Source organism: Falco rusticolus, chromosome 11 (genome assembly GCF_015220075.1).
Source record: "Falco rusticolus isolate bFalRus1 chromosome 11, bFalRus1.pri, whole genome shotgun sequence".
NCBI classification, from domain to species: Eukaryota; Metazoa; Chordata; class Aves; order Falconiformes; family Falconidae; genus Falco; species Falco rusticolus.
Genome location: NC_051197.1, coordinates 435,010 through 458,959, shown reverse-complemented (window position 1 = coordinate 458,959; position 23,950 = coordinate 435,010). Strand labels below are relative to the sequence as shown.

Below are 23,950 nucleotides of genomic sequence, written 5' to 3'. Positions count from 1 at the left end.
GGTTTCCCCTCTGCTGATGCAGCCTCAGGAGGGAGGGATGCCCTGTCCTCCTCCTCTGACCTGCGCGCAGACTGGAGTGCTGAGAGGAAGGAGCTGGTGGTGGTGCCAGGGAGGTTGTGGCTGTGGGCTGGATGCTCTTGTGCTGCTCTGTGAAACCAGAATGGGTAATCTGGGGGTGCTGAATAGTAACAGTCAGCTTTATATGGCACTCAGAAAAAATGTGCAATGCAGTGAAAAGGCTGCAAGAACAGTCTGTCTATTGCTCTTTTTTTTTTTTTTTTTAACATGGTAGAAAGATACAAACTTTTAAGGATGGTTGAACATTGGTATCACTTTCTTGAGAAGGGCACTTTCAGGGGAGGGATTTGCTCAGAGAACGCAGACCCTGTCTGGGGAGAAGGAGAGAAGAACTAAAGAGAAATACAGGAAGAGGGATATGGAATGGAAGAAAGCCTTGCCTCAGAGATGGTGATGCAAACTAAATTATTTTCTCTAGCAGAAATTGTTTTCACTTATGTAAAAACTTGATTTTTATACTGCTTTCAAATTCAAAGTAATGTAGTTCAGTGAGTTATCTGGGTTCCTTTCAAAAACACACTAAAAATCTTTTTTTTCAGCATCTCTTTGGCAGAAGTTCCTGATCTACTCCATCATCCCAGTTACAAAACCAGGGCATATTTCTTGCTTTTGTTCTCAAGAAGGTAGAGGATCCCCTTCATGATCCCTTCCACAAAGAGTATTGCAGAATGCTGTGATAGTACTGTATTTTTCTAAAGATAACCCCACTAGTGTGAAAGTTATTCAAATGCTCTTGTCCTCAATGGCATGCTGTTACTTGGGAGTACAGTGCATGTGTGAGTAACTTGAGTGAGTGTGAGGGGGTTTTTAAAGATAACTTTGCTGATTAAAAATATCAATCAGCTTTCTGAAGGGTACAGTAGGAAAATCTTGAGTTTTGTACTGTTTCTCTGCTTTTGAGTCACACCAAATATACTGCTTTCCTGTCTCTACCTGATGTTAGTCCAATATTATCCTCTATGGATTCTACTTTTAACCTGACTGCAAGGTTGGGAAACCACGACAATCTCCTACTTGGGCCTGGTCATCACTGCTTTGGTTTTTCTATAGCCACATGTGAGCATACAGGAGATATAACATATCCTTGAATTTTGCTTATAGCTACTGATTTACTCAGATATGTCCTCATTAAATGCATGACAATAGAAAATCAAACTTTCCTTCTGGATTTTGATTTCATTCTGCTTCTCACCTTACAGCCCTTCTGTTCTGTTCTAGAAGAAAATATACCTTTATCAATCTTTGAAAGGTCATGCAGTGCTGTAGTCTGTAAATCTTCCTTTTGGCCCAGACTGCTTGGCTTAGTATCAGCTCCACAGAAATCCTCTTTCAGGGTTCTGGTTCATCATTCACAGACACGTTTCTGTAAAGCTCTTAAAAGCACAACTCCATCAACACACGCTTGAGGCATGAGAATGAGCCACTCTGTGTGATGTGTCCCTCTGAATGCTCCTCAGCAACATCTGTTGGCACGTGGACATTTCATTTCCCCTTAGCATTGCATGAGGCCCATTTTCCCATGAAAAGTGGCACGTTTCTTGGTCAGACCCAGCAACAGACATGACTATTATCTCATTTTCCTGAGCTAAGCAGCAGTAACAGGGTCCCACAGTGAGGTAACTTCTTGGCTCATGTTCACACTGGGATGCATCTGGACTTTTCTGGTGTGTGTTCATTTGCTCTACCTTGTTTCAGTTTCTAGGTAAAGAAGGCCAAGACAAGAAAAACTCCTGTTACAAATAAAAGACAAAATTGCATACATAAGCATATTGTTAGGAAACTATAAATCTGAAAATACTGTGATAGTTTCCAGCCACTGCACACCACAAGAAAACTGAGAGAGAATAGTAAGGTCAGTAAAAGTCTTCTGCCATATCACCTCACAGGTAGCACAATGCACGCATCTCATCTTGCAATACTGGGTGAGACTTGGCAGAGCAGCCTGTTGGATGCAGAGCAGTGGCAGCTTTGCAGGCATGTTCTGCAGCAGAGCAAAGGTCCCATTAGTCCTGACAGTTAATCACCCAATGGTGACCCCACAGACTTTCTCCAGATGATGACGCATTCAGGGGTCAGATTGCATGAGCAGCAATAATAAATGAAAAGCCATGATTAACCCAAGTGATAGGGAAAGATAAAAGCAGCTAAGAAAACAACCATTAGGCTCCAGGATGGGTTGTCATGTTTTGGTTTGCTTCCCAGCAGTCTTTGTCCAAGCATGGACTATGCCTAACCTTTCTGCATCTGCTCACATGAGATTTCAGCCTTAGGTGATTTGACTGCAGGCAGTGGTATGGCTGCAGGCGAAATTTTAAGCTATAAGAAAGAGAGTATGTTCAAGGATGGCTTTTGGCAGCTGTACAGAATTGAGGGTCAGCACACAGGAACAAGTGTTCCCACACTTCAGCAGGAGAGGGAAATGTAGGTGATAGGTGTGAAGTGTTATGTGGGATTTGAGAAAAGAAAACAGTAGCCACCTCAAGAAGCTAAAAGATGTGACAGTGACAACTATGCACACTGCCTGGGGTGTCACATTCAAAACCAGCACTGAATATTCACTGGTGTCTCAGGTGACTCATGTGCTGACCAGGCAGTTGCACTGAACCCCAGGCAGGGAAACCACTTGTGTCAGGAGTCCAGCCCTTTTTCTTCATCCTGTGGAGTCTTTCCGTGTTGTGGAACTGCTCCTTTTTTTTTGCCTGGGGCACAGACCATCCGTGAAACACCTCTGACTTTTTGTAAGTGTCCCCTAAGGGATGCTTAAGGCATTAGTTTTTTACAGAAGCAGCTGTAAAAGAGAAACAGGAACATGATTTACAAGTTGTAGAAATGTTCTGGCTTTTGATTTCTGTTTCCTATCATAGCTTTAAGCCTAAAAAGATCATATTTGTGATCTTTGGAGCTGGCAAACCATGTTTTTCAATTGTTCCAATGCAAAAAGAGTGGTTCTTTTGGATTATTGGGGGGGGGGGGGGGGGGCGGAGATAATTTACTCTTTGGTTTTTTTAACTTCTGAAATCCCAGGAACATGTCTGTTCCTTTGATTAATATTGCTTTATTCAAGGAGTACTCGTACTATGTTGACAGTTCTCTAAATAACCAGTGGCAAACACATTTTGTGTACTAAAACTGAACAAATACAGTCAGCTGCAAATCTTTCCCAATGGCCTGGGGACAGCTGTACTTCGCAGAAGTCACAGTCTGGTGCCCTCTGGTTCTGTGTCTGCTGGGACAGAGGAGGGGTCACTTACAGGACTCCTTTCCATACAGGGCCATTCCAGCTGTGGCCTGGAGAATGTCAATGCATGAGCATGTGGAGAGCCTCTTGGACAACCACATGTCAAAGCATTAACAGCTCCAGAGGTTACACCAGCTCCCCCAAAACCTACTGGTAACTGTGATTGTGTATCCTGGGATGAGACCAGGAATAAATACATGGCAAGACTCCAAGCAACCATTAAGAGCAGTCCTGTGGAGAGAATGCAGTGTGGGCAGGTGGGAAGGGTTGGCAGTCACAAAGTTCACACATGCTGCTTTGCCAGCCTCAGATGGCAAAAATGCTGTTCCCCACGGTCCCTGAGGGAGCAGGGCAGGAATTAATGCTGTAGATCCCCCTCGTGCTGAGCTGCAGCCTCTGTCAGTGCGCAGTTCTGTCAGTCTGTCCAGCTGCATCGCCCTGCATAATCTGCATCTTGCCTGGGTAGAATTGCAGGGACCCAGCCCTCCTCCAGCCTCTTTCTTCATCGAGGCACTCGACCATTTATCAGACACATCGTGTAATTCCCCTGTGCGTCTATTAGATTTTAAATTGGGTTTTTTTGCTATACCGTGACATGACATACTTGTTTGAAAAACTGAAAGCCATCTGTTCTGTTATATTTCGAAGTGATTACATTGCTTATTATTGTTATCACTGCTGGTTTTTTGGGATGCGTTTTTTTCGTTGCTCAGGGAAGTGAGGAAGCAGCAACACTGAGAGCCAGGCAGCATACAAGCCAATGCTGTATGCATTTCACACTCGTGGCTCGCTGGGAATGGCTCATTCTCATCAGCTACATCACTGCTAATCCTAAAATGGGCCTCTCCTATTCCAGCTAAACTCTTCATGGGTCTTCCTATTATTTCAGTTTTCCCTCTACATGACAAGGAATTTAATTTTCAGATGCTTAAAATAGTAAACACAATGAATATTTTTTTTCCCCAGCTGATACCCTGGGAATTTTCATGTGGGACTCTGATTAAAGACAAATCGCAGATATATGTTACAATTAATAAACTCTTCTTTAGGATAGAAAGTAACTGTACTGTGAGTTTCCAGACTGTGTGCTGCATCTGCTGTAACTACTGTCTTCTGGACGCCAGCAATGTCCGCAGGACAGGAGTCTGATTTAACAAGGAGTTATTGCAGTAAGGTTGCTGCTGTTGCACCTTGCTCACATGCTGTAATTGTGACTGGTTTTAACGGTTGGAGAAATCCATCTGATTATACCAACTAAGTCAATAGCAACAGCATTAAAGAAATAAAATACAGAAGTGATCCCTTCTGAGATTATAAAGTGGTGATTAAAGAAAGACTGTTTCACATTGTTTTTTGCAGTCTGTCGCTATTTCTGCACTAAAGGGAATGTGAACTAACTAAAGTCAGTTAGTTGCAAGACAGCAACTAGCACCATAATCCTGAGACTGGTAGCCTTTAGGACCATGGTAGGATTTAATGGTGCTTGAGACCATCCATTGTAGAGGGACAGCAGTGACCCTCCCTTAACTAATCTTTGTATCTCTGTGCTTATATTGAGGGTCTTCCAAAAGCAGGGTTGAGAACCAGCACTTTTCTGATGCTGTGTGCCAGCAGTATCTCCTGACTGGATGGATTATACACAGATTTGTGTATTTGCACATGAAAACGCAGATAGTGGGGCGTGTGGGCACCTGTGCTGGCTGAGATGAGTCAGGGCTGTCTTACTGACAGCATTACTGTTCTGGCATTTGTAGAGCTTAAGAATGATGGGTTTGTTCATAATTTCTGGGCTTTGACATTGTTCCTTGGTGATGGAAAATAGAAAGGAGCCAGATGACTGTCATCTCTGTGAAGCATTCCTCTCGGAGGACTATGGAGATGGCTAGGTTCTTTATGTGCTTTTGTGTGCCAGGCAAGGGACCCTGTGTGCTCTATAATGCCATCTTTGCATATGCCACCATGGCAATTGCACGGATGTTCTTGTACGTGACTCTAAACTGCCTGAAAAGTCAGAAATATATGCCAGAGACTGGAATTTCAGATTGCTTAATAAATGTTCCACAAAGTGGGTTAGCTGCTTTAGGTGACACCTGGCAGGGACAGGCTTTGGGTTTGGACGCTTTGCTTGGTTGTTGGTTTTCTGGCGCTATTCTGGCATTCAGGGTCTTCGTTGAACAATGTGGAAGTTTCATTTCTGATGAATGGCAGCAGATTTTGAAATCTGTGTGATTTTCCGGTGTTATAGGGGCTTGCTTCGAGTCCTGGATTTGTGCCCTAGAGTCCCTTTTCTAGTTAGCCTAGCTTAGAAAGATGGGTTTTCATGAGCCTAAACCTGTCCTTGTCCTGGATACTTGAGAGCTTTCTTACCTGGTTTAGTGAAATAAAGGACATGCTCTACCAGGACAGGGAAAGAGGTAGTAGGTTTGTGAGATTTTGGGCAGCTGATAGACTGCAGTAAGCTTTGCCCCCTTACTGTATTCCTTACTGGTTATCTACATAACATATTGGGGTGAGAATTGCAGATAAAACATACTTGCAGTGCAGGGTGTAGCTAATTTATTTCATTGTTAATTCACTTACTGTTATTAGTGTTTCCTGGATCCTTGAATACACTCTTGTCTTTGCATTTTATGGTCTAATGTTAAGGCGAGGGAGGGAGGTGAGGTTTGGTTTGTTTTCTATGTAACTCCAAAGTAGCAACTAGTAGTAACTGGCATGTAACTCACATTCTACTTAAATTTATTAATAAGATGTTGTATTAAATTGTTGATTTAAGCAAGTGCTACGTAATGCATATAGTCACTGCATCTTGTTAGCATTTCCACAGCTTATATAGCCCCAATAAAAATAAACCATCTTTTCAGAATCCTAATGCACTTTGCTACTCACTCCAATATCACTTAATCTTGCTAATGTGTTAGAGCTGCGTGATGGAATTGTAAGGCAACCAATAGCTCAATCAGCCAGTGGGTGGCTTGAACATTGTGCAAGATGTGGGCAAACCTTATTAAAATAGGCCTTATTAAAGGTGTTTTGCTACCATTCTCAGTAACAAAGGTTTAAGTTACTTCTAAGGGCCTTGGAATAGCTTCGGGAGGCCACTGGTCAGAGAAAAACAAAGCGTATTATCACCCTCTCAACAGCGTTTGCAAGGTTTACTATGCTGTCAAAAGCCTATCCTAACAGAGTCCGTACAAATCTACAGTGCTGCTGTAAATTCACTGCAGAGATGAACAAGAAGTTCTTTCAAAGTGTCTCAATTAGCTAGCTAGTATGTATAACAAACCCCGACAGTCCTATCTCCTCAGCATACCACTCGAGCAGGGACTAAATGCTGTTAGTGAAACACCACAACAAGCAGAATGAGCAAAATATCCAAAAGATAAAAAGCATCACCACATCAATAACCATTTTACAGCATCTTACTGTAGATCTGTAAAGACATTTAATTAAAAGAGAGGTTATATTTCAGGGGAAAATGGTAAATTTTGGGGCTCAGTGACTGTTCATAGGTCAGAATTCTCCAAGAGGTTTGCTCAGTTAAAAAAAAAGCAAAAAAAAAAAAAAAAAAAAAAAGGGCAGAACATGGAGTCTATCTGTATGGATTTTGCTAGGCATCTATGAAATGCCTCCAAATTGGAAAATGTATCCTTTTGTTTGCCTTTGATTTTGTTCAAGGTTCATCCCAACTAAAAACTAGTTCCCATGTGTCATGTCAGCGTTACTATTTATCAGGTACTCGAACATCTGTTTTCCAGAAACTTTTTGACAGTAGTTGTTTCCAAAGGCAAACTAATGATTAGAAAATTAGACAGTGTCTCTTAAGCAGCATTTTTCATTCACTGCTTTGATTTGTAAGCTTTAATTAGAGTCAACGTATTTGCCACAGTACCTGGGGCTTTGTTCCATAAAGGAAATAAACATTGTTTTGATTTTATTAAGTACAAATTTGATGTTACAGTCAGTTCTTCTGTGGTCTCCAACGAGCTCCAATCAAGTTCCATTGAAAGTGACAGAGCTTATTACAGGCAATAAATGCAGTATTTCTTGAGCACGTTGTAGGCTAGAGCTCAGAAATACTCTACTGTGGTCATATACTGCTTTATAACAGAATCTTTTATAAAAGGAACCACTGGAATCACCTCATAATCAAGCACCTGTCTAGTCATCGGTTGGCATCTCCCTTCTTCCCACCAGCCTTCATCCAGCTGAAGAAGAGCCAGCTCTAAGGACTCCCTGTCCCTGTGAAGGACGTGGTGTTCAGAGGGCAGGTTTTGCCATGGTAGTTTGCCCCAGCACTTTCCTAGATGTAAGTTACTGATGGCAGTGCTCACTGGAGCCTGAGATTCTTGTGGGAACAGTGTCTTTCCAGAGGGTTTAATCAAGTGGAGTATCTCGGTGTGATGGTTGGATTCATGTGGCAGAATGATGGAATTTGTCAGAAGCGCAGAAGTCTTTAAGGCTGCTGAGGAAGGAGGCACCCATGGGACTGTCAGATGTCAGTGGAGAAATCCTGCCTCTCTGCCACGGCTTGTCACCATCACAGAAAGGCCGGTGGAAGGCATCGGGAGAAGTGGGCAGAGGTCTGCACCCTGCGCAGCCCAGCCCGCCGCAGCTCCTCTTTGCCAGCAGCCCCCTGCAGCTGGCCTGCAGGGACAGCGGGGGAGCGACCCTGCTGCCCCGGGGCTGGTGCCTGCAGGCAGGAGGAGGACGTGGACTGTCTCGCTGCCTTAAGCCACTACCACGAGGGGCATGGAGCAGCCAGGGCACTGCCACGGACACCAGTAACTGCCCTTTCCTCCCTCCCTTTCCTGTGTAACTGCAGACAAGGGCAAGTCTATGGAACCTAGAATGGACTAGTCACTTTCTTTCTTACCCTTTTGAGAAAAAGAAGCATTTAACACTCATTTTGTTACTATACTTCCCCACAACGGGCTAAAACCTGAAGCCTTACTTGTGCATATCATCCCTCTGCTGTTGCATAAATTATAGATGTGGGGGCTGCAGGACTTTGTCCAAGAGCTCTTAAATTATGCCTGCCTCTCACAGGCAGTTTTGGTGAGGAAGATGTGGTGATGGGAATAAAGAGCTTGTTTAACTGTTACTCAGTTGAGGTATTCCCAGTCCTCCTCTGTCAGATACCGCTGTCTGCAATGCTTTAGCTAAGCCTGAACTTCCCTGGGAACGACTGCGCTGTTAGACAGGGACAGGGTATTGATCAGCAATAACAAGGAGGAGGTGTATTTGTCATTGCCCTCAGTTGCCTGATCCTGTCCCTGGCATGGCCTCTGCAAACTCTTGTGCCGCATAAAACATGCAGAGAAGGAGATGCGTGTCTGCGAATGGGGCCGGTGGGTGGTGGGCAGCGGCCATGGGGACAGTGCATGGGGTGAGCCAAGTGCGCCAGCCAGGGAAGGAAGAGGGTAGCTCTAAGTGCAGTATTGGTCAGGAGCTTGCCCAGTGCTCTTCGCAGCAGTTGCTGTTTTCAAAGTCTTGTTTATGGGCAGAGGAAGCATACCAGATATATAAGCAGAGCCAAGAATTTATTGTTAGTATTTTTGTAATCTTATGATCTAGTCATTATTAGCTCAAATCCAGTTGTTACAGGAAAAGAGACGAATGATGCAGTTAAAGTTGTTGTACACACCACCTCTTAGTTTTGTAGCTTAGTACTGAACTCCTAGTTCCCATCAGATTCCCAAGCAGACTGGAAGCAATGCCATGAAATTCAGAGGAAGGGGAAACTGAGGGAACCTGTGATTCATCACGTATCTATGAGTCGGTTTAATCACAGAAGATATGCCCCCCTTTCAGTTTTTAACAGAGCTCTGCTTTTTCTGTTGTGCTCACAGGGGAGACCAGAGTTTTCAGAAGTAGTCACAAAATTAGAAGAATGTCTGTGCAATATTGAGGTAAGGACCTTATTTCCACTGCGGAGTATCCATGTGTGCTGCGTGGTTGGGAGTACAAGCAGGAAGAGCAGCAGCAGCAGCCAAGGAAAGTGGTGGCTTTGGAGCCTGCAAAGCTACTGGAGCAGCTCCGTGCTGTCACTGGCCAACACACTATTTTTAAGGCACATTATTGATAGCAGCTTATACGGGCGCCAGGAGGAGGAGGCAGGGACCAGACATTGCTGTGAGTGTCAGGAGCTACTCCAGGAGGTACGCTGATGAGAGAGTATGACGCTGTGGGAATGCCCGTTACAGTAGACCTGGGCAGAATTTTTCACTCCCGTTCATCCCATCAAGACTGTTTGGGTTAAAAAGAAGAAAAGACAAACTGAGAAAGGTAAAAAGAGAAAATGTAAGAAGGATAAATTCAAAGGCAGTTCCTGCTTTGGACTGTGGCTATGACACAGATGGATGTATCATCCTTCAGCCTGGTGTTAGATAAGTGGTCAAATAGAAAGTTAATGATTCAGGGCTGCAATTCCTGAAGTTATATTTTCTCTGTGTTTCTGTGTGTATGCAAGTAAGAGGTTTTTAAAAACAAACAAAAAAAACCCAAAAACGAAACAAACCACTACCTCCTTTTAAAACGGAGTGCTGTTTTTGAGCTTAAGGGTCAGAAAAGACACCCATAATCTATTACATTTCTTCACGCTCTGACTGCAGCTGGTTGCTCTATGCGTAGGTGGAAGCTTTTAAGTGTTAAAAAAAAAAAAAAAAAGTGAAGCACTGTATCACAAGAAACTGTGTCATCTCATGGGAGACCTGACTTCTGTGGTACACAGGCAGCAGTGCATGCAGGAAGAAATCTGGGGCAAGTGCTTACATACAAAAAGAAATAAAGAAAACATTATTTAGGTGGAGAGTTAGACCTGAGCTCCACCGTGCCCAGGGCAAAGCCTTGCTTGAGAGAAGTTTTAAGAAACAAGGTCTCTAGTAAGTTCAGTACTGCAGCTGATGAAGGTGGAGAGTTTTCTCTCTCCTCCTCCCCCTATTTCCTCTCTCTTTTTTTTTTTTTTCTTCTCTCTCTGCAAATAATTTCTACTCCCTTTAAGTGTCTCTGAAACCAGGAGTGGCAGGTACCGTTTGTGACACCATGTTCAGGTCCCTGCTGCTGCAGGAACCTGTATTGCACAGTTGGTCCGTATATATAAACACGTATATTGATGTGCTAGCCCTGCATTTACGCTGCCCTGTCAGTCAGAATTCCTATGCTGGGACGCTGTGATCAGGCAGCACTGACACCTCTCTAGCACAGATTGGAAAGTCTCAGCCGATGGCTCTTGCCAGGGAGGCAGGGATGTCTCCCACCTGCACAGCTGATGCTCACAAGCCATATACCTCATGGCTGAACTAAATAAAGCGCATCTTCTGGAAAGACATCCAGCCCCACCTTGAAAAGCCCACATAATGATGAACTGACCACTTTATTTGGCAGGCAGCATCCAGTTCTCTGCAGCTGATTCAAGTCAGGAGGCACTGCTTTCTGCAGCCAAATTATAAAGGAAATACAGGGGACACAAGAGAAAGAGCTGAGGGAAGACTTGTAAATATGTAATAACAGTGCTTTTTTTTTTTTTTTTTTTTTTCTTTTTACATCCAGTTAATGTCTCCAGCCTCCAGCAACAGCAGTGGTTCCCTGTCTCCCTCCTCATCTTCAGACTGTCTTGTTGCACGAGGTGGTCCTGGCCGTAGTCACGTTGCAGCACTGCGTAGTCGGTTTGAATTGGAATATGCCTTGAATGCACGAGCTTATGCTGTCTGGTCGCAGAGGTATGTAGCAGTCATGGCAGGGCTGAGGAGCACACTTACTCTGAAAGGGATGGAGAGAGTCCTCCCCAAAACTGCACAGCCCGCATGTGTCAAACGGGAGTTCCCTGCAGCAGGGATCGTGCCTCACTAGGGGATGTGGCTGCGTGGGAAGCCAGCAGTAGAAACACGCTCTGGGGGGATGACCCACTGCCAGGGCCAGCCAGGGAAAACACTTCTGCATCTTGTTTTCTCCTCTGACTGCTGTAGCACAGGGTGCTTGGGTTATCTGAATGCTGTGGAAGCCTTCCTGCTGCCAAGACAACAGCTAAGCATTTGCGTTTTTCACTATGAGTAACATAAAAATAGTAGAAAATCAAGTCCTGCCATGTACGGGCTCTATATGTAGTACCGCTGCTTTATGACATGAAACCAAAGACTGATGACTGCCCATCCAAGGGGATGGAGGCGAGTGGTCATCAGCTGGATGTACCTTCACTATCTGCCAGCAGGTCTGGCAAGGCCAGTGTTTATATCACAATGTGTCTTCAATTTGAAAAATTTCACCAGAGAAAAGCTAAAAGAGACATTTTTCTTTGGAAAAAAATAAAAGTATTTGAGTGTGTGGCATCAGTGACAGGATGGAAAGCAGAGATTAGACCTTGGGCAACATTTTGGTACCAAATGACATGGCTGGAGGCATGGGGTGGTCCTGTGGCTCAGAACCTTCCGAGCCCCCTTCACAGTGTGGGCACTGCTCACATTTCCAAGAACTGCTCATATAGTTACTTCTGTGCAGTCATGCTGTTTAGGGGAGCTCACTCGTGCAGGAGCTTTTTTGTGGTTGAAGAACCAGTTTGTTACACTGGAGGCAACATAACTTCTACTTACTGTCTGAAAAATAGAGGGCTGTGTTAGTGTGTCGCATCAAAACAGGAGGCAGGATTTGCTAGTCCTTGTAAGGGGCCAGAGTCACCTGGTGAGCTCATCTCTCGGCAGAAATCCAAGCCCTGCAGGAATGTGGTGAAGTATATTTGCTGACCTGTGTCACACACATGGCTTGTTATCTCTGCCCAAATACAAGGCAGACATGTCCTTCTGATTAAGAGGAATAGGGCACGCTTGGGAAAAATCCAGCTGAAAATCCTAGAAATAAGAAGATTTGTGAGGAAAGGTCACGCTGAAGTGCTATTATGATTATTATGTGTGAGAAAGTTTGTTTCTGTTACACTTGTATGTATATGTCCCCCTTATGGAGTGCATAGCTTCTGTCTGACCAAGTGTCTGGAAACTATTTTCTAACATGCCATCACCTCTATTAGATTCTTAGTAATAGTGGAGTTTATTTAATGAGAGGGAGTTTTATGGACAGGAAGAACACCTGGTTCCCTGATCATAAGAGCCTGTGATGAAGATAAAACATGGGGAGAGACTAGTGATCCCAGAGAGCAGCCGCGGTGGAAAAGCAAAGAGATTGAAGAGGTGCCATTTTTTGATGTTGTGTTTCTGAGTTCTGGATTTTAGGTTTGGGTTTTTTCACCTTGATCTCAAACTGTTATATGGCTACATGAATGAGGTGGGCTGCGCTACTGGAAGATGGTGATGCACTAGCAGGAGAGAGCACTGCCAGACTGGTGCTATCACCTGTGCTCGTCACAAATCCCAGGCGGCTGTCTGGGGAGGGCAGCGGGTGAAGGTGTCCATGCCGAGAAGGGGAGGGACAGACAGACAGACAGAAAGCAGACCGTCCCAGCAGGTACAGAGGCAGGAGATAAAAATGCCAAGTACCTTTTCCTTAAGGAAGAGCCTCACAGAGATTCGTGGGAGTCGGCTGTACTGGAGTACTTCCTAAAAGTTACATGTCATTCTGTTTATGCCCTTAGAAGGATAAGAACTCCCAGTATTTTACAAGGCAAGGTGACATGTGGGTTCTCTATATTACTGTACGGTTAACATCTGAGGCAATCTACCCTACCACTTGGGAGACCTGGTTTTGAGGGCAAATTTAGCAGTCTCTGATCTCTATCCCATGGGGAGTGAGAGTGCTGTGAAAATGAAATGGTGCTTTTAGTCTCTGCCAGAAGGGTAGCGCGCTTAGTCTAAACTTCACCCTTTAGCACCACTTAGCAGTCAGAAACAGTAACAGCAGAGCAAGCCATGCCCTCGTGATACGTTCCTGTTAACTGGGATGTGGAGAGACAGAAATATAATCTGCTAAAATGGGGAGCTGGAATAGAGCAGCAAAAGGAATCAGTCCCTTGCCTGTTCAGGGGCTCGTATGGAGAGGCAGAAGGCAAACACCTGCAGACAGACACAGAGATCTTTTACATGAAAACATAAACCAGACCTGAAACGTTCATCTGACATAATGTGATGTCTCATAAATTGCTTTGCTTTTGTCATGTGCTGATGGAGCAGGACATGGAGGTGGCACTGAGGTGAGGATGAAGGCAATGCGAGTCAGACTTCTATTTTCTGTAAAGGGCCAGATTTTGCTGTTGAATGTAATAATTTGCATTGAGAGGAATAGGCAAATGGCACATCTAGGTTAGTGTAGGCATGAGAGAGAAGGGGCACTTGCAAGTGCCCTCTTGTCCTGTAATTCAGTGTTCCTGGCGCAGTAGTGAGGCTCGTTAGCCCACTAAAACGGGCTCCTCTATAACCCCAGCACTTATTTAAAGATGGATTTTTTTTTATCAAATGCTCTGCCATACAAACTAACAACATTCAAATCTATAAATAGCACCCAGAAGGATCCACCCAGAGGCACAATGCTCAATGAAAAGGGAATGGTTTCCACAGTTTCAGTATTTTTTCAATTATACAACACACTGAGATGATTAATGGCTTCACTTCCTAATGACAGTGGTTTGTTGGGTTTCATTCTGGTGAGCGTGGGCATTTTTAGAGGGGTGCGGTAACGCTGCTTTTTCCCAGGCTGGACTGTATTTCCTGGGCTGCCTCCTGTTTCCATCTGCTCCAGTGACTTCATGCCCTGTGTCCACTCTGCAGCATGCAACTCCACACCATGGCAGAAACAATTCGTCTCATGAAATCTCCTTGTACCGTGCATGGAGTTAAACAGCCACGGCACCGAGCTTTTTGTTTGTGTCTTGCCCTGTAACTTTAGGGTCTGTTTAGTGGATCTCTCTCCAGCACGGTAGCTGTTGCTCTGAGCCAGGTAATGAGAGGTGGGATGCAGGAGGTGCATAACAAATGGGATGCAGTAGCAGTGCATTTTAATGGTCTGTCTGGCAGGACAGCTTAATGTGTCAACTCATCACTGTATAGAAGCTTTAAGTGTTGATTTTCTGCTTCTTTACACCTTTAGCATTTCCCACAGAGTCCAAGGACAACATCTGCAGAAGAGTCTTTTTTTTTGTTTAAGTAGCTCCCAATTAACCCAAGTCAGAAATATTTGGCATGCCCTTTCTTTGTATCTTTGCACAGTGGTATGAACATGTCTGATGTTTTGTTATAGCTCTGTTCCCAACATCTGTTCATTAGCAGCAATTCTCTCCATCTTTTTTCTTTTTATGTTTACAAAAACAGAGGATACCTGTGTGCTTCTGAGGACGTTGCTCCAAAGGCAACGAGGCCAAATAACTTGCTTAAGAGTTTCGCCTTTTCTGAGGAAATCCTCACGTAAGACAGACCAGTGCTGTGGCTCCTCTGTAGCTCCAGGCTGGTGTCCCTGGCACAGCCAGCACTGTCAGCCTCCTGTTCAGCAGCTTGGCTGGCCTCCAGCCCATCTCTCTTGGCTAACACATCAGGAGTTACTCTGTGAATGCTGTGCTCAGAATTCAAGCAAAGTGTATGTTTTATTTCTTCCCCTGGAGACCTCCTGATTCTTCCCACAGCCTGTAGATGCTGTGATAGTTGTCTGCAGTCGTTTCAGATGCAGATTTGCCAACAGGTTTTTGTTTGTTTGTTTTTTCTTCAGCCTCTGACTGGGCAGTGTTTCCCAAAATAGACCTCCTTATTGTTTTCCTCTGCCCAAAGAAGGGCTTCTTGTCCTTAATTATGGATGAGCCTCAGTAATGCAAGTGATACAGCAAACCCAAATTCCATACCGTTGCGGGTCAGCCCTCACAGGGCTTTCCTTCGCAGGTGTGCAGGCAAGGGGTCAGGAGAGAGGGTGGCTGTGATGACAGTGGGGCAAGCGGCTGTGCGGCAGGGGAGGGACAGCTCTTTGGGATGGCAGGGAGCAGAGTGGGGACAGAGGTGGATGGTCCAGTGAGAGGGAAGCCAGGAGCAGTGCAGAGGAGAACGGGACAGTGGGAAAGTGGGTAGAAACAATATTCCGGAGATACCAGCTGAGCTGGAGCAAGCTTTGCCTGTTCCTTAGGATATCCTGATCCTCATTAAACTACCTCCAGCCTGCCAGGCAGTTGCCCAGCCTCCTCCTGTGGGGCACAGTGCCACTCCAGGCATTGACAAGCAATGTCGCTACAGGGAACCCCCATCCATCCATCCTTCTTAAAGCTGTGTCTTAAAGAAGCTGGGAAAGCCAGAGCCACAGGGCGCATCCTGAGCCTCCCTGCGCTTTCATCAGTGGTACAAAATTGTGTCTGGGGCAAAGCCCCAAGGAAACCTGAAACAAGGAGCCTGTGTCCTGCTGCTGCCAGCTGGTGTCAACGTTTCATGTTCTGTCGCTTGGACAATTCACTGAACTGCCCTTTCCACTTCATGACTTCACGTTTTAGAGGTTGAAAAGCTAGACTGATCAGTTTTACCAGAGGAAATACTTGAAAAGTAAGTGAAGCTGGTGGCATGTTACTTTGCAGGTAGTGGAATTCAGTAAACCTAATCCTATTAACCTCTCACAACTGCACAGAGAGATGACAAAAAGAGACTATTTTAGTGACTTCTCAATAGAAGCCAGAAGCCATGAAAACATCTGTTAAGTTTAGATAGTCTGGTGGTAACAGACCTTTGGGGTTTTATGTATTGTGAGATAAATAATATCCACAGTGGCTAATGAAGTTGATATAAAGTTCCATTTAGTACTGTGCATTCTGCCTGGACCATGTCAAAGCCCAAGAACTGTGGCTAATGGTATTTTCAAATAAAAGGCTTCTCAAGGTTTATGTAAGCATACTTGGAAAAGGCAGGTCAAATGAATGAGTGTCGTTTTTAAAGAGCTGTTATTTTCATGGAGTACTTAAATCCAGTAGGTTGTCTTTAGTCCCCCAGTCAAGATGGGGTACGCTGTGATAGATCTGGGCTCTCCATCATATCTGAACTGCTCAGAAGCACATCCCTGCATTATGTCCATGTGTTGCACTGCTTCCGTGTGCCTCGGCTGTGTCACTGTCACCATTATCGCTTGCTTTATTCTTTTGACAGCTCCTCAGAAATAAATGAACTATAGGGGCTAAGTGAGAAAAGTTTGGGCTTTTGTTTTTGTCTGCGCTTGGTTTCTGTCTGCCTGTAATCAGAGGAGAGCTGGTAGAGGCCAGTCCTGTACATGATAAGGATTGGGGATAAACAACCTTTTGGCAGGACAGTGGTTTTGGTCGATAACTGGAAGATAATTTAGTGATCTTCCTTGCCGGAGAAACTTATTTGCAGGAGTCTGTTAGCAGTGATGCATAAAGTACGTTACTATGATCCTGAATTGATACCTAGAGTTGCTTTTAAAATAGTTGTGATGCCCCAAACAGTATGTTTGAGGGAAGTCGCTCTAAGAATGGATGAAATGCAAGCATGCATGTGATTCATGTTCTTGCTTCATAACTTTTTCTTGCCTTTTGTTTACTGCGCGTGCCAGTGGCTGGGCATCAGGCTGATATATTTCCTGTTAATATCTTTTCCTTCCAAGTCCATAGAAAAAGTTCTTATGGTCTGGAGACTTGGCTTTATCAGTCTTATCTAAACCGACACCTCCTGTTTAATTTGCAGCGCTGGACAACACCCTTCTCAGGGTCTGTCTTTGGATGACATGAGAAGAAACTTCCAGTACCCACCAATCGACAAAAATGGTGAGTTAAGGCAGAATACTCTTCTGAGCATCTTACTGTGGTTAACCACTGCAGAGCTGCGGTTTCCTCAGGTATTAAAAAGTCTCATGAGAAAAATACTGTTGAGTGCAGGCTGCTGCATGCAGTCAGCCGGAGCTGGCAAGGTCTCGTGCTGTGCTCCTGGCACTCCTGGCTGCTCCCACTGCGTGCATGCCCCAGGCACTTTGGACCTTCTGTCCGCGTGTGTGGATCTGTGAATAAGGAGGAGATGTGGCATTATATCCTCAAGGCTACTTCTGCAAAAAGTGGGTAAGACAGTCCTATTTCTGGAGTACTGTGGGAGCATAAAATGACACAGCATATCCTTTTTACCATTCACACTCCTGTCAGAGGGCATCGCTTCGCTTTGCTTCCCTCCAGAACAGAGATGTCCTGACTGCTGCTTGCTCGTGCCTTCCTGGCGCTCTGTTTTGCCACATTGAAGTGTGTGTTTATGCATTGCCACACAAACAGCTTCCCAGCATTTCCTAGCCCCTGCGTTTGCAGTCATCCCCAGTAAAACTCTCTTGCTAAACCTAAAAGCCCTTGCACAGGTCTTGTCTTGCAGGCGGCTCCGTGGGGTGGCTCGCCCACTCTTTCTACACAGCTTACAAGCTCAGTAGCTCATTCTTTACAGTGTCCCCAGCACAGAATAATCATCAGCTTAGAACAATTTTTAGCCCAGCAGCATAACATATAAGTGAAACCTTAAAATAAAGAGCATATGAAGATGTAGTTGGCATTAGAGTGATATCAAGCAGACTGGATTTCATAAATCTTGGGTTAATCTTTCTTTCTTGGTGTGAAACTGAAGGTCAGACTCTGAATTTCACCTTCATGCTAACCTTTGTTCGCAGTAGGCTCAGCTGCTGCGTCCTAGAAAGATCTGCCACTGGTGTGAAGCTGCTTTCAGGACGTGCTGCCAGGGTTGTACGTGCTTAACGCTCAAGCGTGAGACAGCAGTACGTCCCAGCTCAGTAACTTGCTGAAGCGGGACTACACCTACCGAGTGCGTGGGTTTGGATAGCCTCCAGCTTCTGTCCTGCACTGCTGCTCCATCCTCCAGCACCAGTGGATCTGTTTGCCTGAACATCCTAAGCTGCTCCAGGGCCATGGTGACAGGATGTCACTTCCCCACTTCAGCACTGCCACGCAGCCGGGGCCTGCCCGCTCTGGCTGTTGTGTTTGCTGAGCAAACAGCAGCACAGCGCCTGCAGTTACCTTTGCCTGATGACAGCGCCACAGACCATGCTTCCACCATCTGCCTGGAGCCACGCAGATATTCTGGATCTCATCACCCCCCCGGACAAGTGTGAATGCTCAGGGAGCCCCAGAGATGAAGCAGTGCAAGAAGGTGTTTTCTGAACCCATTGCTAGAGGGCTCACCATACCAGAGCGCTGCCGTAAGCCCAGCAACACCAGATGCAAACCCAGACTCTGATACACTCATAAAAGCACCACAGAGCCGGCAGACAACGAGGGTTTGGCATGGCCAGCACCAGCCACGTCTGTTCTGAAAGGTGGGTAGGACTTTTTTTTTCATGAATACTTGTATCAGGCTTTGGGATGATGGACAAAGAAGGCAAAAAGGCGGCAGGAGCCGTGAGGCTGACATGGCAGAGAATGACAGCAACATCTTCAGTACCAAGGCGTGGGGCTGGGCTTTGACAAGCAACACTGACTTCAAAGGAGATACGTACACCAGGCACCCCAGCAGGAAGGTCTCTCTGCATCTGCCATCAGCAGAGGTGTTCCGCGCTTTACACCTCATAAGTACGTACAAGGAAAACAGACGTTTTTTGTATGCTCTGTGCTTACATACGTTTTTCTGTATGTTCAGATGGCAACTGTGCTGAGTGGATCCATTGACTTTACAGGGTTGCCATCCTCCGAGCTGGCTGCTGTCCCCTGCCCTGGGGCCTTCTCACTCCTCTCCCAGCATCTGTTCCCTTTTCTACCACGTTCCAACCTGTTATGTGACCAGGAGAATTCAGTGTTTTGTTCTGCCTGAAGCACATGTCAGAAGCTTGTCATTTTGCTGTTTTTCATGGGCCTCAGCATGACTCTTGCACTCTCGCCCCTCTTCTGAACAGAGCACATTGGGTGAGAAAAAGAGAAAACCTGGTCATATAAATATTTATTGAGTACAATGCTAACAGCAGTGTTGCTGTCATAATGAGTAGCAAGGTAACGACCTCTAAAACTGAAAAAAGAACAAACCCTTTGCATTGTGTGTGCATTTCACAGCTGCAGAGAGCCATTCCTCGAGGCACAGCTTTCATCAGGTACCTGGCAACTGGAAAACTCAAGGACGAAGAAAACAAGAATGAAACAGAAATCTTTACTGAACTCCTAGAGTAAGACCATCCAGGCAAGACTGAAGAGGGCTTCTCAAGTCTGTATTAAAAAGGGACAACAGGGAATGGAGGGCTGGTGGAGAAGAGACTCTCAGTGGCTGCATTTAAACTGTGGGATTTCAGACTCCACACACGAGACCTCAAGATTTATCTTCACATATTGCTGTTCCTTGAATCATAGTTTCCACAGAAGGGACTGAAAGTGTGTGAGTAGCAGAGGAGGCAGCCCCAGCCAGAGGCCCGTGTCACTGGTCGGGCTATCAGGACCACAGTGCAGCACAGCCAAGAGCTGGCCAAGCTGAGCCTTGCACTAACTGCGAACAGTGGAAAAAGCCAGGGAGGTGCAGAGGAAAGTGAAGAACCTGCCTGCTAGACACAACGGGACTGGAGAAGCTACTCCTTGCCACATACTTCATTTCAGCAGACCGCTGCAGCTTTGAGTCCTGCAGTGTCACCAGGATATGTATCGTGAGTAATCACCACCCCTCGTTGCAAAGCACCAAACCCAGCTGCTCCAGAGGCCCAGCCACGCTGCCCTGGCTGCAGCCCAGGCTTCCAGGTCCTGGCAAAGTGACGAAGCCGTTACAATGCATAGCAGCACACCAGAAGACAGAAAGCCCCGAGCCCTTTTTTATTAGTGTGCTTGGTGCAATGATTGCAAATATTTGCACTCTTTATTTATCCCACATAAACGGATTTCACCGCTGTCTCTCCCCATTCATGTCCATTTTGATCTTTTTTCTTTCTGTTTGCTTTTTGCCTAATGTTTCCCATTATCCTCATTGGTGCTTGCAGTCTGTTATCAATAGAGAATACACTCGCTGTTTTCCTTTCTCAGCAAAAACCCCAAAAGCACCCTGCTCCCATTCCAGCAAGAGCCTCTGTGATAGCCAACAATTTTTTTCATTGGCTATATTTGAAAATAGAAATTCTGCAGGTAAACACAACCCTGGCTTCTACAGTGAAAGCAAAGCCCCTGCTCATCACAGGAAGTTTCACAAATTCTGAGTTAAACACTACCTTGAAAGCAGTGAAATCTGATGAAGCAGGTACACGCTGCCCAAAGAAAACTGTACGTCCTCTTGCCGTAAACAGAGTTTAATTTTGACTTTGGCTTCTTCTTGCTCACTGCAGCTCTCAGACACTGGCAGACAAGCTCAATGATGCTGCTGCAACAGTCACCAGTTTCCCAGCTGCAGAGAAGGCGCTGGCAAGGCTTGCAGCACAGAAGCGGTCCTGCAACACAGGGAAGTGCATGCACTCGCTGAGCAGTTCTGCAACAAGGCAAGCTGTGGCAGAGCATTTGTCATCCCCCTTGGCGCTGGGAAGGGGCACCCTCCAACCGAGAGGAGGTACATCCCTGGCAGGCAAGAAGAGCCAGACCCCCAGGAGTCAGCCAAGCCAAGCACCCTCCAGATCTTCATCCTGGCTAGTATGCAACTCACAAGCACTACAAGGGAAAAAAAAACCCACCAGAGGATACGGTCAAGGGCATTTGAAACATGAAAGCATTTAGTAAAGCAAAGGCTCCCCACCGTGTAGCAGCAGGCAGGCAAATGGAAGTGACGGTGGAGCCGCGGACGGTCTCCCACCCAGATGCTCGGTGGACTGCAGCACAGTGCGAAGCGTTGTCCCCACAGCTGCAGAGGCCCTCAGAAGTACATCCTGCTCCTGCAACGTGCCCCGCCACAGACCATTGTTCCTCACGTACACAGTGACACACTGGCTTTGGCTTCAGCACCGACACGCACTACCATCACCTCCCAGTGTCCGGGGTACATCCAGCATGCGCCAGAAGAGCGGCAGTGTTAAGGCCCGGCCTACTTAGGATATGCGTGAGATTCCTTAAGGAAAACCTTTGCTGCCAGCTTTCAAAGCCTAGTGTGTCGAGATTAGGAGATAAACCAGAGCTGCTTATGAACTACAGTTTAGCGATGTTGTGGTCAGTACTGTCATAATTACCAGAGTCTTCATTTTGTGCAGCTGTGTTTCTTTTGTTTATCACCAGGAGCCTGGCTTGCAGGAGTGTTAGCGATGTGTTCTAACCCTTCTCCCACCCCAGCCACCGCCCCAGAAAGTTTTCGTGTTCCAATTCCTCTGCTCACTTGTTTCTCAAGCATCCGAGTATCTCTGTACAATGCCTGGTTATTGTGAAATGTGAGTTGGCCCCACTGTATTTTGTTACTACAGTAAAATAAGAACGGGAGCAGCTGACCAGTGACACTGTGGAAAGGGAGACATGGTTTCTTTGGCATTGTTGGAGCAGCTCATGATTTGAAATACTGTGCTGGCAAGAGCAGTTGCTTTCTGTTTTGTAGTGTCAAGACCTATAATATTTTTTAAATGCTTACCAAAATGCTTATTTTGAGCCCTCCAAAGCTCTAGCAGAAAGGGCAAAAGGTATTATTTTTGAATAGCAAATTTCTGCTGTGTTACTAAAACACTGATATTGTCTGTCACACCAAAGTTTCCTTGTGCTTGATTATTGTGAATTCATCCTGAGTGATAGGGTCAGTTTACTTCTTAGTAAAATTTTTCTGCAGCAGATGATACTGAATGGAAATTTGCAGCCAGCAAAAAGATCTGTGTCTGTTCATCTCAAACTGATACGCACGTTATTTTGTTGACTTTGTCACCGCAGGGAAAGTGGGGGAGAGTCACTGCTATGTTGAGCCACATGTGAACTTCTCTCTGCATCTTGTAGGCTACGTGTCGGATCCCATGAGTACCATGAGGTTTCACTCCTGCAGCAGCAGCGGCAGCTTTGAAGAAAGCAACTGACAGCATGAACCGGCCGCCTGCACTGTCCACCTGCAGAGAGACTCGCCATCGACCAGCAGCAACAGTTGTCACTGCACCAGCCTCGCTCCCAGGCACCGCGTGGTACGCTGAGGATGCCTAAACCAAACCGCTTTATTATTGAGGGTGAATGTCCTTGTCGTAAGCTCTGCTTTAGCATCATTCTCTGCTGACCTGCCTGAGGGTTGGAGGTTTTTTTGGTGGTGTGCATCTATCCTTTAGCAAAGTGAATGTCCACAAGGAATGCTGCACTTTCATCTTGAGCATTAATAACATCACAAGGTGAAAGTAAAAACGCATCTGTTGCAGTTTCAGAGCTCCAAGTCCAGGCGTCCTTAGCTTGGACTGCACTAAGGCGTGGGGCTATCAACCCCTCCCTGGCTGGCAGACGGAGAGAAGCAGCCTCTTGCCCCCGCCCCCCCACCAGCTAGGCCACCATGGAGCCAGAGATGTTCCTGCCCCCAGCTTCTGAACCAGATCTGCTCTCTCTTTGAGTTCTCTGCAGTCCCAGGCACATCCCATGTCTCTCTGTTGGCACCATGGGCTCACGCGGCTCCCCAGCACAGCAGCTCTTCAGAGCCCTGATCTTTGGCTGCTTTCCTGCTCACTGAGAACAGAGGTATTTTGGTGGCCAACTTAATTGTACTCTTCCAGAGGTTTGTGTTTTCTTATCCACTTTCTTGGTTTGGTTTGAGTGATTGTTTTTACCAGAGTGTAAGCTTTTGTTCAGTCATTTGCTTACAGAAAGCAATGCAGGAACTCCAGAACCTTAAACCAGAAGGAGAATATGTTAAATGGTGTCACAATAGGATAATCTTAACACAGTGCAAAACTGCATTTCTGACTCAAAGCAAAGCTGCAGCAGAGTGCCATCTCCCACATGCTGCACACCCAGTGCCACCACCAGGCTTTGCAACAGCAGCTCTAATCACTGGAAATTAAATAAAAAAAAAAAAAGGAGAGGAAAAAGAGGTAGGGCAGGAAAACTTGAACTCTTCTAAAAGCAATTAGAAAGTCAATTACGCTGGTTTTTTCTGAGGTCTTTTTTCAAATTAGCAACATTTAGCTGCAAGCAATCTTCTTGTAATATTATTCCTCAGCTGTCCTCAAAGGCACAGCTGTCTTACTGGCTGAGTAGAAATGTGCATTCACAGTTGCTGTGTGTTGCTCTGTGGATATTATAAGGGTGTTGGTCTCTCACAGCTGCGGTCCCTGAACCAGGGTCTGCCACGAGGCATCGTACAGTGCAATGCATGTGAACTATAAATGCATAGTAGGCTTTACCAACTCACACCTTCCATGCATGCCATTAATTTCACAATCATGAAGCAATAAAATTGGGGAAGATTTCACTTAGCAAGATTTAGAGGTGGTTTTTTATTGGTTTTGTTTCACTTGCCCCTTGTTTCATTAACCCCATGACGATTAATGGTTTTAAGGAAGAAATTTTTTACAATGAGGGCGGCGAGGCGCTGGCCCAGGCTGCCCGGAGCAGCTGTGGGTGCCCCATCCCTGGCAGGGCTCAAGGCCAGGCTGGATGGGGCTGGGAGCAGCCTGGGCTGGGGGGAGGGGGCCCTGCCCGTGGTGGGGGGACGGGGACCAGGTGGTCTCAAAGGTCCCTGCCAACCCAAACCATGCTGAGATTCTCTGATAGCAAACTGCAACAAAACAGCATCCAGATTTCTTTGCAACTGGAGGAAATTGATTGTATTATTTCTAGAAGTGAGAGCAACACTGGACATTGACAGGTTTTGAGGAAAGACATGCACAGCAGACGGG

General features: G+C 45.8%; 1 protein-coding gene across 1 annotated transcript in view; it reads left to right on the top strand.

The window, feature by feature from the left end:
- LOC119155556 (serine/threonine-protein kinase TNNI3K) overlaps positions 1 to 23,603 on the top strand; it is a 106,851-nt gene extending 83,248 nt beyond the window's left edge. Inside the window, exons 24-27 of the mRNA XM_037404372.1 lie at positions 9,169 to 9,228; positions 10,868 to 11,037; positions 16,918 to 16,997; positions 22,077 to 23,603. Of these exons, the coding sequence (XP_037260269.1) occupies positions 9,169 to 9,228; positions 10,868 to 11,037; positions 16,918 to 16,997; positions 22,077 to 22,153 (387 nt within the window). The 3' untranslated portion in view covers positions 22,154 to 23,603. The remainder of the gene's footprint in view (positions 1 to 9,168; positions 9,229 to 10,867; positions 11,038 to 16,917; positions 16,998 to 22,076) is intronic.
- Positions 23,604 to 23,950: the final 347 nt, after the last annotated feature.